The sequence below is a fragment of the Hyalella azteca genome, unplaced genomic scaffold (assembly GCF_000764305.2).
Source record: "Hyalella azteca isolate HAZT.00-mixed unplaced genomic scaffold, Hazt_2.0.2 contig4898, whole genome shotgun sequence".
NCBI classification, from domain to species: domain Eukaryota; kingdom Metazoa; phylum Arthropoda; class Malacostraca; order Amphipoda; family Hyalellidae; genus Hyalella; species Hyalella azteca.
Genome location: NW_025935107.1, coordinates 1 through 17,067, shown reverse-complemented (window position 1 = coordinate 17,067; position 17,067 = coordinate 1). Strand labels below are relative to the sequence as shown.

General features: G+C 39.9%; 1 protein-coding gene across 1 annotated transcript; it reads left to right on the top strand.

Moving 5' to 3' along the window:
• Positions 1 to 15,810: 15,810 nt before the first annotated feature.
• LOC108672339 lies at positions 15,811 to 16,587 on the top strand (the record flags this gene model as incomplete). Its single annotated transcript, XM_018159983.1, has 1 exon — positions 15,811 to 16,587. A coding segment is annotated over exon 1 (777 nt), but the record flags the coding sequence as incomplete, so codon positions are not given.
• Positions 16,588 to 17,067: the final 480 nt, after the last annotated feature.

Sequence of the window (17,067 nt, the reverse complement as noted above, 5' to 3'; positions counted from 1 at the left end):
CAAGTCAGAGGGGTTTGTTATTTGATTACTGTAACGAATCGGTGGCGAGTTTGATGCGTGGTGATTGTAACAAGTCAGTGTACCGTTCAATATATGACGCCTGAAACGAGTCAGTGGTGTGTTCGATATATGATGACTGCAACGAGTCATTGGTTAGCTTGATGTATGATAACTGTAACGAGCGAGTTGTGAGATTGATGTATGATAACTATAACGAGTCGGCGGTGAGTTTGATATATTCGATATATGGGTTGATATATTATGACTCCAACAAGTCAGTGGTGAGCTCGATATAACATGAATAAATGAGTCTGCAGTGAGTTCAATATTAAGTGACTGTAGCGAGTTAATGGTGAGTTCGATATAAGAAAACTGCAGGTAGTCAGTGGTGTGTTTGATATATGATGACTGTAACGAGTCAATGGTGAATTCGATAAATTATGGCTGTAACGAGTCAGGGATGAGTCTGATATAAGGTGTGATTAAAGTGAGTTTTTAAGATTATTTCCCGCTTCATTGTTATAATTTTATTATTGATTGATTGGCGATTGCTTTGATATAGTCAGGTTGCGTCCGTAGCGGCTTAGGCTTTACTCGGAGTATTCGCTTTTATTTCTCGTACGAAATAGGTTACGGAAAAAATAATGCAGAAAGAGGGTTGCAATGAAACACTGGTACATTTAATATTAAAGTGGGGAATTCCGGTTCACATTCTTGCGTTAACAAATATATCCAGTACAGTAAAAAGAATATCCGAAAACAAAGTTAAAAATCTGTCAGTTTACAATTTACTTCACTCAAATCTCCTACTTTTGGCCAGAAACGTTGATCCATTGCAGTTCCGTTGAGCAGTACGACCATCGTAAAAGACGCACACGTTTGCGGCCGTATTTAGAGCGGCCGTACCGCAGCCGTATAGCCGCGCATCCCTCGCTGCCCGCGAACGTTCTTTCTCCATAGCCTTCGTGTCTCGCTGATATAGATGTCTCACGGTCAGTCAGGCCGTAGATTGTTCTATAACGACCGTACTTCTGAATAGTGGTGAAGTCTTCCTCATCGATAATGTTATTCCAAACTCATTGCCGTGCTTCTGCTGCTGGTGATCGTGACCGTACCGATACTGACGGCAGCCGTGACTGTATCGTGTTGATGACCGTACCGATGATAATTGTTGCTCAGTGCTCGAAAACTTCAATATTCTGATTGCCGAAATTATAATCGTTGGACGTCTCTTGGCCTCTCGCGTGGTCTCACGGCCAAGACACAATCGTAGCAATGACCGTACAAATGAACGAAGTTACGGACGTTACTTGTAGATTTCTGACGTTATTATATCGGAGTCGTAGTGGTATGAACGTGTTGAAGTTTGGCGCGGCCGTTATTTCTGACCCTGCCGAGTGACGGCCGGGTCCGTCACCTACGTACGTCTGCGAAGGTAGCTGCTGACCGTATACTAGCGCGACGGTCACCACAATAGAATAACCTTTTGGCGTGACTTTTAGGGTCCTTGTATAGGCAGCCGTCGCGCACGCATAAGCCTAGCACTGGACGCCGCGACAGTTTCGAGTTCCACATGGATCAGCCCTCTGATACCCAGAGGTGGCAGTAGCGCGTTACATGTAGCGGTAGCGGTGCTACATTTAAGCAATTGTAGCGGTAGCGGTAGCGCCCGCTACATATTTAAGTAGGGATACGACGTTTTGCCGCTACAGCGCTACCGCTACATTTATAGACAAAGCCTTTAGATTTTACTTAATAGTATTAAATATTATTTAAAAACCAGCATGATACATACATAATATAAATTACAGAATAAAACTGTACGAAAGATTTCGGTGTAATGTTGTCAACCTCAGCCTGTTACTAGTGTCAACATGTTAGTTGTTACCAGAGGTGGACAGTAGCGCGCTACATTTTCAGTAGCGGTAGCGGTAGCGCCCGCTACATTTAGAGCATGTAGCGGTAGCGGCCGCTACATTTCAAAGTAGCGTTGCCCAGGTCTGCCGATACCCTCGGCCATTCCGAACTATAAACAAATTCATTCGCACGTTTTCTACCCTAACTTTGCGGTCAAGTCACATCCTGCCTATAATTGCTTACCATCGCTCGGGCCTTCTTCACAACTTAACATCAGCTATGTTTGATATTAGAACATAAACAAAAGTCAGAATTACCAACGCATTATTTAGGTGACTGTAGCGAGTCGGTGGTGAGTTCGAAGTATGCTTATTGCAACGAGTCAGCGGTGAATTCGATACAAAGTGAATGTTGCGAGTCAGTGATGAGTTTAATATTTAAGTCAGTTCGATGTATGACGGCTGAAACGAGTCAGCGGTGATTTCGACATAAGGTGATTGTATCGAATCAGTGATGAGTTTGACGCATGCTGACTGTAGGGAATCAGTGGTGAGTTCGAAATATGATGACTGTAACGTGTCAATGGCGAGTTTGATACATAGTGACTGTAACGAGTCGGTGGCGAATTCCATACATGGTGACTGTAACGAGTAAGTGGTGAGTTTTTTATATGGTGAGTGTAACGCGTCAGTGGTGAGTTTGTTATACAGTGACTGTAACGAGAAAATGGCGAGTTCGATATAGAAGTGTCATATAGAAGTGTCAGCATTGAAGAAATAGGCCCATGTCATGTGGCCGATTCTTGAACTTTTCATGTTAAGGTGACTGGAACGGGTCAGCGATGAGTTCGATGTAAGATGATTGTAACGAGTGACAGGTGAATTCGATTTGAGGTAAGTTTAACGAGACAGCGGTGAGTTCAATATAAGGTGACTTTAACGAGTCAATGGTGAGTTTGATATATGATGACGACTGTTACGAGACAGTGGTGAATTCGATGTATTATGGCTGTAACGAATCGATGGTGAGTTTGATATATGATGACAGGAACGAGATGGTGGTGAATTCGAAATATTATGGCTGTAACGAGTCATTGGAGTGTTTGATGTATAGCGACTGTCAGTGGCGAGTTCGATACATAGTGACTGTAATTAGTCAGTGGTGAATTTGATATAAAATGAGTGTAACGAGTCAGTGGTGAGTTTGTTAAATAATAATGTAACGAGTCAGTTACTAGTTTGATATATGACGGCTGTAACAAGTCAAAGGTGATTTCGATATATGACGACTGTAACAAGTCAAAGGTGATTTCGATATATGGCGACTTTAAGGAGTCATTGAAGAGTTTGATGTATGACAACTGTAACGATTCGGTGGTGAGTTCATATGTGATTAAGTATAACGAGTCAGGGGTATATTCGATAAATTGGTGAGTCGATGGTGAGTTTGGACTCGATGGTGAGTTTGAGAATGATGACTGTAAAGAGTCTGTGCTGAATTTGATGTATTATGGATGTAACGAGTCAATGGTGAGTTTAATAAATGTTCGACTGTCACGAGTCAGTGGTGAATGTGATGCATTATTGCTGTAGCGAGTCAATAGTGAGTTAAAAAATGATGACTGTAATGAGTCAGTGGTGAATTCTATATATCTTGGCTGTAACGAGTCAGTTTTGAGTTTGATGTATGCCGACTGTAACGAGTCAGTGGTGAATTCGATATATAATGACTGTAACAAGACAGACTTTAACAAGTCGGTGGTGAGTTCTATATATGACGACTCTAACGAGTCCTTGGTGAGTTTGATGTACGAGAACTGTAACGCGTAAGTGGTGAGTTTGATGTATGAAACTATAACCATTCGGTGGCGAGTTTACATGTGGTGACTATAACGATTAATTGGAGAATTCGATCAATTATGGCTGTAACGAGTCAGTGACGAGTTTGATAAATATGGTGACTGTACCGTGTCAGTGGAGAATTTGATATATGATAACAATAACGAGTCGGTGTTCACTTCGATATATGATGGCTGTAACGAGTCAGTGGTAAATTCGAAATATTATGGCTTTAACGAGTCAATAGTGAGTTTGATATGACGGCAGGGTGGCCCAGCGGTTACAGTTCAGAGTATCGTCATTGGGGCAGAGAGGCGCGGGTTCGATCCCAGCTCTGTGCGCCAGTTTCTGGTCAGAATCGACGAGGAGGCCGGGCGGCTAAGCACAACAGAATTGGAGCAGTGAGTTGTGTGTTCGAGACCGCAACAGGCTGTGAATGTTCTGCGATGTTGAGAATCGGCGGCAGGCCTACGGCCAAATAAACGCTGAAACCGCTATTATTATATTATATCATTATTATTATTATTACGTATATATAACTGTTATGAGTCTGCGCGGAATTCGCCGTATTATGCTGTAACGAGTCAATAGTGAGTTTGATAATTGCTGACTGTATCGAATCAGTGGTGAATTCGATATGGCTGTAACGAGTCAGTGATGAGATTGATATATGGTGACTGTAACGAGTAAGTGGCGAGTTCGACATAAGGCGACTGTAGTGAGTCAATGGTGAGTTCGATAAATAGTGAGCGGAACGAGCATGCGTTGAGTTCAATATAAGAGGATTGTAGCGAGTCAGTGATGATTTTGATGTATAATGACTGTAAGGAATCAGTGGTGAGTTTAATATATGGCGATTGTAACGAATCAGTGGCGGGATCAATTCATGGTGATTGTAACGAATCTATTCGATACATGATAACTGAAACGAGCCAGTGGTGAGTTTAATGTATGATAACTGTAACGATTCGGTGGTGAGTTTGAAATATGATGACTGTAACGAGTCAGTGGTGAGTTTGATGTATAATGTCCTTAACGAGTCAATGTTGAGTCAGATGTAGGATGAATGTAACGAGTCAGTGGTGAATTTGATGTGACGTGACGGTAACAAGTCAGTTGTGTGTTAGATATAAGGTGACTGAAGCCAGACAGCGGTGACATCGATATAAGGTGACTATAATTAATGACTCAGTGGTGAGTTTGATATAAGGTGATCGTATTCAGTAGGGAGTTTGATACATGATGACTGTAACGAGTCCGTACGTGGAGAATTTGAAATATTATGGTTGTAGCCGGGACAATGGTGAGTTCAATTTGGGATGACAGTAAGTTGAATAACGAGTCAGATGTTAATTAGATATGTTATGTTTGTAACGGGTCAATGCCATTGGCACGTTACATCATATATTATAGTTATCATCATATACTAAACTCACCATTGACTCAATGGTGAATATAGTATAAGGTGACTGTAACGGGTCAGTTGTGAATGTTATGCATTGTTACTGTAACGAGTCAATCGTGTGTTTGACATATGATGAAAATGAGATTATAGAAAAACGTTCTTCATAAAGGTATAGGGTAATTTCTCAATGTATATCATTTGCGTTTAATGCCTACTTTATTTGCGATTCATGCAATCGAGTTACGTTAAATATTGGAGAAGTCCTATTTATGAAGCACATTTTTATAACCAGCATTTTATTGTCAGGATGATGTGTGAATGACAATACTTTGGAACTTGAATCCATTGCAGATACTTGAATGCAGAACACGTTTTTGGTGGTTATGTTCATACTGGACATGGTAGTAAAATGCAGAATTAAAAAGTGTATGTTTTTTGTAGTGTATGTATATCTGTAAGTGTGTACAAAAAATGTTTGTCTTGGAAATATTAAAGAATTGCATTTATTTTACTTCATGACTGTCCTCGAATAGCCACCGTGCCTCCTGGTGGTGGACTCGTCCATCCTTGGGGCAGTGCAGGCCACGCGTTCAGCGGCCTACCGCCGCGGCCGCTACCGGGATGACCTGTACATTTACGAGTCTATGCCTACTAGTGCCACTGCCATGTGAGTTACACCATCACCGTGCGGGGTTACTATTGGGGTGTGAAGTTATTTGTAACAGGAAAATAATTTATGTAGCTGTATTGTAGTAATGTCAGCACTGACGAATAGGCAAAGATTTTACTGCCTATGTACCTTGTTATATTCTTGGTTTGGTTAATAGACTTGCAAACGGGTTTTTGACCAGATCGATAAATACTTACTAGGCAGGTAAAAGCTAATTGTCGCTAAGCAAGCCTAAAGGATGGCAAGTTTTTAATTCAATATAAATAGATAAAGCTGCTTAAATTTACCAGGACACCATTACGTAACTTTGATGAATATTTCATTAGGGCATATTCCAGCGACAGAAAAATAGTTATCGGTTGGCAGCATAACTATATATTGTACAATTAGGATTACGATCCGACGGTCGTTAGTGTGTCGGTAGTGTGCATCAAGATATCGGACAGGCTGCACTTTATCACAGTACCACGTTGCAGTTAGACCTTTCATTGCTCAATAATGTGACAGAATTTGAATACACGTTCATGTTCTGTTACATGTCAGCGCGTTCATGTAATACGTTGAAGTAGTACAATTCAGAAGAAATATTTATGTCTTATTGCGTGTCAGCATGTTCATGTCGTACATGGAAAAAGTACAATTAAGAAGCCATTTTTGTGCCTTATTGCATGCCATCGTGTACATGTTGTGCATTAAAAATGTACACTACAGTGGCCATGTTTTATATCTTCTTGCATGTCAGCGGGACGCGCCAGAAGTGCTTGGACTCTGGCATGGACCTCCCACCACACCCGGTCACGGTCAAGGTAAATTGAACATTCCAAATATAATACTCATGTGTTGTAAATTGTATAAATTAAATTGTATTGTATGTTGTATTGTTTATTAATACTCGTATATTGGTTGTAACTTGTAAATTCCATGGATTTGACGTAAGTTTGAGAATCGTGAAAAGAGATCGTTAATTCGATAGTCGTTATCTCGAAAAATTTGTCCACTGTATGCCGATGCAAATAAAATGAGTTTCAATATTTATGTGTCGTTAAATTATTGCAAGGCTGTGCAAATCTGGCAAGCCGAGAAAAATTTCAAATTTATTCGAATTGAATCGAGCCAGAAGTTCAGTAATTCTGTTTTATTTTTTTCGATTATCACCTATCAAATGATACTGTCAATGATAATAGACAAATTGATCAGAATTCATAGTACTGACTGTATAATATATAATAATATAATATAATATAATATAATAAGTTGCGCTATATTGCGGTTTATTTTATAATATAGTAATATATAATATAAAATAATACAATATAATATAAGAATTTTTTTAATCATTTGAAATGACATGTGATATGTATGATATTTACTACATCAGGAATGGGCCATCTTATCCATAAGATCCGGAGTATTCTTCTACGTGGACATCGTACGTCTGCCAGACAATACCTACGCGACGTGGAGCTCAGGAGTTGTCGTACAGACTTCTGACTTCAAGTGGAGTGCAGGCAACCCCAACATGGATGCTGAAACCTGTATTGAAATGGGCGGGCCAGACATCGTATTCTATGACTGGTACTGTGACCAGGATGATGCGAACACGCAGATTTGTGTTCGCCGCACGAATTAACGGCCATGCTCCGTCTGCTTGGATGGGTTACATTTCTGATCAAACACACGTAGAATTGTTGTCTCATCGTTAACAGTTTTTTTTTTCAGTTTTCCATTACTAGAATTTGTTTATGTGTGAATTGGCAAAAAACTATGTGTTTTTTTCTGCGTTCAAAGTTGTGTTACAAAACTCGATTAATGCTTTGAATGGTTTTCAGTCTCTACTGAGCCATGGAATTCTGAGGCAGTTTTGAAAAACTTCGCTCAGAATTCATGTCACTCAAATTTCATGAAATACATCACAAAAACTGAATTTTGCTTTATTACTTACATTAAAACACTTTTAGTTTCCCTATCATTCTCAGCACAGAGAGTTAAGCAAATTATATGCAGAGGCAGCTGCTGCCTCCGCATAATTCTCCGGCATTGTATTCCATCGATTAAATAATGCACGTTCAAGAACAAATAACGCTTCCAAGAACAGACTAGATAAAGCTTGGAAAAATATTTGTTCCGACTTGAAATGCCTAGCACCATATCGAACCCGATGGAAGTCTAGTAGTTACTTCAAACTATCGTCAGTCTTGAATAGATCCGGTCAAATGACACGATTTTAGATCTTCTGTGTACAAATCACGAAAAGGAAAAGAATCGGCGACAGGCCACATCAGGCCTACACTTCAGCGCCGACATCGCTATGTTATGTTATGAACGTCGCAGCGTTTTTGTCGTGACTTCTAAAATGAGTTTTTTTTCAGTTCAAACGCAGCAGCGTGATACTCACATATACTTATATTAAAAATAATATTTTATATTACTATAAAATACTTATATTATATAATCAATATTATACTGATATTATACTGTTATTAATATACTTATACTCGCATATACTTATTAAACATTCTTCCTGCGTCAAATACTACTTCTGTAGTAGATGACAGCCTCTGGACCTCCGTTAAATAACTTAGTCTTGAGATGGCACCCGTCAACAAACGTGTTTACTATTTACATTCCCGACGAAAATAAAACGAAGTATGATTGATGCTGGGGATTTATACACAAGTGCTAGCAATTTAAATTAAACCGAAAAAATGTAAATATTCGAAAGCAGCCGATCAAAAATAAAAACAGATAAACGTACGTATATGCTGAACTATGCACCATGTGCAATAAAGTTCAAATGTTCAACGTTGAAAGAAAAGCTTTCAAAGGTCATAACTTATCATTAAAAATTGATTAAAGCAGAATGAAGTAATTTTTGGCTTGATAGCAATTAACGACCTTTTTTTAGGATCATTTTTATTTCAAGTATGTCACATATATGGTAAAAACTCGGGATCAAATCGAGTTAGAAGACAGCTTTCAAAACTCCTAGAATTGAGGGCGAATTAAAATGGCCTTGAGAACACATAACAGTATTCTTCTTACTAAACATGTATTCTTTACCAATAAAAAGTCATAAATTATTGTATCATTGTAACTAATTTTTTAACGAAATTAACTACGTGCTCACACGTTGTGCTGCCGTAGCAATAATGAAACAAATTTCTAAAACGCATACGATTTGAACAATGTTTTTATTGTTTTAAGGGGATAATTCATCTGGATGAAAATCGTAATTCCCTGTCCCTTCATACTTTATGGCAGAAATCGCACCTGTGAGGCAGCTTCGTAAACTATATTATATATTAGGTACCATTATTACTATTTCCGGTAACCGCATTATTACTATTTCAAGCCCTATATTATTACTAATTCCGCCCTATTAATATTTTTAAGTAATTAATCAGATTGTTTTAATTAATTAAGAAAATTTAATAATTTGCTTAATTAATTGCAGTTTGCGCCGAGATATTTATACAAAGCTCATTTATTATACTAAGATCGGGTATTGTTAACTCGAGAATGGCACCCCCATTCAACATTTTCACTAATCGTGCAAGTAATGGGGAGATTACTACATTCAAATTTCACAGCAAAGTTACGTACCAAGAAGAAAATGTGAAAAATTATCTTTGAACGTTTACAGTAGATGTGAAAGAAATGATGAGTTCGGTTATGTTTAACTGTTTTTAATCTATAGCTAGGGCCATATATTTGTTCATGTCCTGCACCAACATGGGAGTTGAAACTTGCATTCAACAGAGCGGGCAAAACATGAACTTCTACGACTTTTAGTGTAACACGAATTAGCCCCAAATATCGTAGCTTTGTGTTAGGCGGACGAATTGACGTCCATGTTCGGAGTTTTGTGTTGGCCGTACGAATTGACGTCCATGTTCGTAGATTTGTGCTGGCCGTACGAATTGGCGTCCATATTCGCAGGTTTGTGTTGGCCGTACGAATTGACTTCCATATTCGCAGGTTTGTGTTGGCCGTACGAATTAACGTCCATGTTCGCACATTTGTGTTGGCTCACTCATGTCTGTTTGGGTGGGTAACATTTGTGAGGAAGCACGTATAGAATTAGTTCCTTATTGTTAACAGTTTCTCTCAGAGTTCCATCACAAAAATTTGTGTTCGCGTGAATGTATATTTTATTCATTTTCAGCGTATCAAGTTGCTATACGATAATTGGATTAATGCCTTGGATGGTTTTCAGTCTCAAGTGAATCATCGAACTCTGGGGCAGCTTTAAAAAATCTCTCTCAAAATTGGTCTCAATTTTTCGAAATACATCATATATACAGAAATTTCTGTTATTACCCATTGCCAGGCTTAACATTTTTGGCCACCCTATAATTCTTAGCGTTAAGAGCCGAGCAAAGTACAGGGTCCTTCAAAAAAAAGTATCTGATTTCAATAGGCTTTTGCAAAACTCATACGATACATACAAAACAATTAATTTTATTTGTGAATAGCTTATTTGATGCCATTTTATATCACTTAGTACACTTTACTTGGTTTTGAAAATTATGTTTGATAAATGATGTTCCCCATTGTTAAGACATTCACGCTTTCCCTGAAGTTGCCCATAGCTCTTCGTGTAACTTCCCTTGGAATGGCTGCCACTTCCTGCCTAATGGCATGTTTTAGTTCTTGCAGATTTCTGGGACGATATTTGTACACTTCAGCCTTTAGGTAGCCCCACAGAAAGACTCACACTGCTCGCCGGTCCATGGAAATGTTAAAAGAGTTGTTTTCTGGACGTCTTGTGTCTTTAAGAGGAGACATTTCCTAGCCCCCACGGTCACCCGACTTATCACCTTGCGATTTCTTTCTGTGGGGCTACCTAAAGGCTGAAGTGTACAAATATCGTCCCAGAAATCTGCAAGAACTAAAACATGCCATTAGGCAGGAAGTGGCAGCCATTCCAAGGGAAGTTACACGAAGAGCTATGGGCAACTTCAGGGAAAGCGTGAATGTCTTAACAATGGGGGACATCATTTATCAAACATAATTTTCAAAACCAAGTAAAGTGTACTAAGTGATATAAAATGGCATCAAATAAGCTATTCACAAATAAAATTAATTGTTCTGTATGTGTCGTATGAGTTTTGCAAAAGCCTATTGAAATCAGATACTTTTTTTTGAAGGACGCTGTATAAGTAGAGGTAGCTGCTATACCTGCGCCTTATTTTCTTGGGCTGCATTTCATCGATTTAATTATTCATGAACGTGTCCGTGTTCTTGCCGTGACTTTTAAAATGAGTTCTTCTCAGTTCAAATTCATCATTAAAGTAATTAACAAACAGAGGATTAATGTATAAATGTGACACTCATCGATACTGCGTGTGAGATATTAAGCATTACTGCATACGTTTGATGCTCACCCTAGTTACATGGCATGTATTTTTACCAGTGCATCATCGAAGTAGAAATGTGATGTAAATGCTTATATTAGGAAAGTTTAAAGATCCTGAGCTGCCGATAAATGCTTAAATTGTTGGCCTAATTCCTTCGGTCGTGTTTTTATTAGGGCGAAATAATGCTATAGCATTGACGACGTATGATGTATCAGTAGACAAAGGATACAAATTATGATTTGGAAGTAGTTTAATATACCATGACTGGTATGACTGGCCACACTCAGTCACATTTTCTAAAACAGTCACCCCAGACAACTGACCGGTCAATAGCTTAGTGAATGTAAAAAAATGAAGGTATGAAGTTTCTCAGCCTCATTGCTGCCATGAGCGTGCGCCGGACCTGAATATATTATCACGACCAATGAAAAGTTACAGGAAGGCTACACGTCGTTTATTAGCTTGTATATTAGAAATTGTGAGCAAGCAATCGTCGATCAATATAGTGCAAATATGATTCATAATATATTAAGTCTAATTTTATTTGCATAGTTCAATAATCATATATTTCTGCAACGCGATGGCTGTTTAGGGTCGAGGTAAGACACTGGGTCGGGGAGGGAATGAGTATTGGAGGGGATGGGATGAGGTCCGGGGTGATGGGGAAGAGTGGGGGAAGGTGAGTAAAGAGATGAGGCCTGGGAGCTGGTGCGAAGGGAACGGAACGGAGAAGGGTAGATGAAGGGAAGGGTAGATGAAGGGAAGGGTAGAGATAGGGTCAGTGGGAAAGGACAGGTCAGATGGAACGAAAAATGACGAGCCTTCCAGTAGAGATTAACTCCTAAATAGCGCGCTGGGGAGAATGGGGCATGCCGACATAGTTCCAGAGGCTCCCTTTCCCCTGATAGGGGAATTCAGTCCCCAAAGGCTGGACTAGAGCCGTTATGCTACGACGACTCGGCGTTAGAGAGCTCACGGTCACGTGCCTGACAACACGTGAGTTTAAACTGGAGCCCTAGCAACGCGCTTGCTGCGAGCCTGGGACTAGGCTCACTAGAGCCTTAGCAACACGTAAGCTGGAACTGAAGCCCTGTAGCAGCACTCAAGTTGAGACGGCTCAAACAACAGCTGATCACTCATGTCAATTTTGTCACGGTAGCCTACAACTTATTAAAAACGATTAAAATTGTTTAAATTATTTAAATAAAATAAAATTACGATGTTTTAGAACGAGGAACATAACTGAATGGTGTATGCATGTTCGTATGCAGCAGTGTGACTTGCAACCATTGTATACTGATGACAGACCTCGCTGACATTCTCTCTGTTAGTGTCGTTGGGAATTTTTAAAAATGCATCTAATTTAGAGCATGTTGACAACATTACACCGAAATCTTTCGTACAGTTTTATTATGTAATTTATATTATGTATGAATCATGCTGATTTTTAAATAATATTTAATACTATTAGGTAAAATCTAAAGTCTCTATCTATAAATGTAGGGGTAGCGCTGTAGCGGAAAACCTCGTATCGCTACTTAAATATGTAGCGGGCGCTACCGCTACCGCTACAATTGCCTAAATTCAGCGCGGCTCCCGTTACCGCTACTGAAAATGTAGCGGCCGCTACATGTAGCGCGCTACTGCCCACCTCTGGGTCTTCTTCAATTGATGTGTTTGGGCGCTTGCGACTTGCGGCCGCTCAGGTGAAGCAGACTTTTTAGGAGCTACGTTGTGGATGAAATGAATAATTTTAGTCTATGGGGAGATGGGCAGGGGTGGTCTCTGACAGGCAGCCCGCAATGCTGCATAATGTAACAAATGGTGCACGGTTCGTGGAACTCACGTACTTGCTAACCCAAAATTCGAAGTATAGTTCGAGACTTCGAGGTCCAAGTTGGAGTTACTTGGTAAAATTATGAACCAAAAAGAGTCACTTGGTAAAGTTATGAACCATCTAAGCAGCGACATATTGTTATGTAATTATTATAATAACTTGAGCTTAATTCACATTAATTGATTTATTTTCTTGTCTGGTTGAGATTTATTATGTATTAGAGTTCACGTTTGCTTATTTTATTATAGTTTGCAATCAAATACATTTTTTCTTTATGAACGAGAAAAATTTTTCTATATGACTAACTGTTATAAATTAAAGTACGAATGACCTCAAGTCCACGACGTGGCTGTGGGCCTGCGGTCAATGCTACTAGTTTAATACGACTTTTAACTCGAGATCGAGATTCCGGGGTCTTGAAGAGCCTCTAGTCAGCTGTAACTATCTTGAATCGTAGTTAAAGTCTAATTTCTGGGCCGTTGCAGAACTTGAATTTGTGTCTATGCTACATCGCATGTTGCATACTTGCATTGCGACATGCGATTGCGTGGTTCCCATATTTCCGTTTCGTAATCATCCCTTATTGCTAAACGTCTTACTGCATACACAAGGCATTACAGCGTTACTTATATAACTGCAATCGTTTCCTGAAAATCAAAAATTTATATTTTTTTTCTTATCATTCATGTCTTATCATCATATCTCGTATATGTTGATATCTTTACATATTCGGTAAGATATCGTTTACTATTATTTCGCTCCCATTATTGAAAAGTTTTTAAATTGAAAGATTTACAAGTTCAACGTCAGAAAATACAATAATAGGAATAATAATTATAATAAATAAATGAAAATAGGTTCAGATCGTGCGCTTCAGCACGGCACAGGGTAGGGTAGCAACTTACGGCTTCGTGTTAGAGGTGCAAGCTTTTCTGGGCCCCGGTGAGGAGTCGTCTAGTAGGGGGTAGTGTGCTTGTGAAATCCAATCATCATCCGTACAGAGCCACGACGAAAATCCAAAACCTGGATGATCACCACAGGAACGACACAGGTGGGAGCAGCAGGGATGGTGGCTGAAGATAACCCGAATGTTGGCGGCCAGCGTTGCCCGACTTTGGCTTCGCTGGAGGAAAGTCTCAAAAATCGTTTAAGAAAAGTCGCGACCGACCTGGCCACTGAATATTTGCATTAAATTTTAAAATGTGATTGTAGTAAAATGAATTTGAACCATACCAATTAGTTGCCATTACATTTGAAAGAAGGTATACTCTAATTTAACCTTTTCGCCAGCTTTTCAGATTTACTGCAAATATTTTTATCCATGCACAAATTTCACGAAGTGTGGACGGAAGAAATGTCCAGGACTTTTTCATTGTATTGGGCATCATTTTTAGAATAGAATAGAATAGAAGTGTCGGCGTTGAAGAAATAGGCCCATGGCCTGTTGCCGATTCTTGAACTTTTCGTGACTTGATTCACAAGGGATCCGGCCTTTGGAACCCGATCTTTCCATAACCGACGATTGNGGTCCACATGACTTGTTTGGATTTACAGCGATAAGGCGCTTGAGAACCTCTTCTTCTTGTATTTCAAAGCTTGTTAATTTAGAGCCGACTGGGCGCTCCTCAATAGCTGGAATATTGTTCAAGTCCTCTTCAGTAAATACGCTACTGAAAAAATGATTAAGTACGTTGGCTTTGCCCTCAGTTACTAGCTGTCTCTTATACACAACTAGATGTGTATAAGAGACAGCCTTCATCTTGCACTTCGAGCTAGCGTATAAAAAGAAGGCTTTCGGGTTCTTTTTTGCATTTTTAGCAATACTTTTTTCGAGGGTTTTTACAGCGGTGCGAAATATAGGAAATATAGGTTGGAAATTTTTTTCCAACCTATTTTTTTTTTCCAAGGAAATTTTTTGGAAATATAGGTTGTTAAGAATTTTGTAGCGACTTCAAATTTCATCTTCGCAGTGATATTGAATTTCATACAAAACTAACAGCTAGTATGAGATGGCTAGAGATTTAATATTCCAATGAGCAGTTCCATATCAGAGGAAAATGGCAAGACTATTGACAATCGAATGAATCCTTTTCGACGACTCCTTTGATCTCACATGCAAGAAAATTCGCTTAGCATTTTAAATCTTAGCCTTCGATGACGATAATTACTTCATGTCAAAACGTGCAATGATTTGATTTAATCAAACCATCATTTTCTCTTATATTCCACTCGAGATGAGTGAAGACTTCCGCATATGATAGATTATAATAAGTCTATAAAGATTCTAAATCAGAGTGAATGACGATCACTAAACACGCCGAGCGTCAATAACTCTTAACAGACAGATTCATTGCCAATGACGGAAAACCTCTGATTTGGGGGGCGCAAAGCCCCCCAGTTTTACCCCGCGCCTCTACGCGTATTGTGCTTTGCACGAGCTCTCATTATTCTACTCACAGTACGTGCGATTGTAGAGCGAGGTAAAGTTTTCACTCTCGCAATCCCACAGCCCAAACCTCTGCTCCAATCTCGCTGGAAGTTTCACCACTATAAGTCGAAATTGAATTTCCAAACTATTTTTGCTCGTGTGACTTTTCGATAAAATGTCGTTTTCTATGCTTTTTTCACAAAAAACGGTGTTTTTTTCACCCTTTTTCAGAGGGAAATTTTTTCCACGCTCAATATCTCCCACACCGAGCCATAACTTTTCTCCAAACTTTGCATGAGCATTCTCTCATCCATGGGCTGCATTATCCTGCAAAACTCGTCTCCAAAATTTTCCTTTAAGGGGGGACTTTTTTCATTTTTTTCTTTTTCCAAAATCCAAGATAATTTTACTCTTCATGTCACAGCTCGGCAACGCGTGCTCCGATCAAGNCAACTTGCTGGTAAGTGAGGCTCAAAGACAAGCCTTCGGCGATCTTATCGCTCTTCTGGCAAACGGCAAACAGGTACGACCTCATCATCGACTTGTTAAGCTATCACCTTTCCTCGACGAAGACGGCCTCCTGCGTGTAGGTGGCCGGTTAAAGCTAGCAGACTTAGGGTGGGATATAAAACACCCTATCCTGCTGCCCGACGGTCATCCCGTAAGCACGGCTATTTTTCAACACTACCATTCGAAGGCTAAGCATCAAGGTCGACTGGTGAGTCACGCAACGGTTCGAGAGGGCGGTTATCATCTCGAACATGGTAGAAGAGCCGTCATGAGACTTGTAAGTAATTGCGTTACTTGCCGTCGCCTACGCGCCCTCCCTCACAACCCTCGCATGGCCGATTTGCCGGCCGAACGCACATCACCTGCTCCACCATTCACTGCAATTGGCATGGACGTGTTCGGTCATTGGTGGATAAGCAACGGGCAATCGACTCGCAGGACCTGCTCGCGACGGAAGTGCTGGGCGCTTCTCTTCACCTGCCTGGCGTCTCGTGCCGTGCACGTAGAGTGCCTTCCCGCCTTGGACACCGCAACGTTCATCAACGCCTTCAAGCGCTTCCTAGCCCTCAGAGGCCCGTGCAACTTGGTGCGCTCAGATCGTGGCTCAAACTTCATCGGAGCCAGGAATCAGGCGTCCGAGGTCAACCTGGAGCAAGTGGCTCGCACTCTGACCGACCTGGGCGTAACGTGGACCACTGTCTCTTATACACATCTAGATGTGTATAAGAGACAGTTGCTGGTCATTGACTTTTTTTGGTGGAGTGTAAATAAAAGATAAATTTCGCTTTAGACAGCTTTGTAATCTAAAGCGAATGAGAGACATTGTTGGGAGATGTGTGTATTATAAAGGAAAAAAGTGTAAAATGAATGAAGAAAAAGAAGAAGGGGGGGTGAGGTGGTGAATAACTGGTTGCCATCGCTACTCCCGGTAATTTTCACTGAATTTGAGTATTGGAGAAACTGACAATTAGTTTTGACTGCAGCTCATAAGGTACGAGACATTAAAATTAACTGCCAACACAGAAAGAATAGAATATCACTATAGAATAAAGAATAGAATATAGAACTGTTGTAGGGTGTAATTTTTAACATTTGTATATTGTATTATTGTGAGTTCGCCTGTCTCACGCTAGCCTTGTATTAATTATTTCCTCGTTAATTC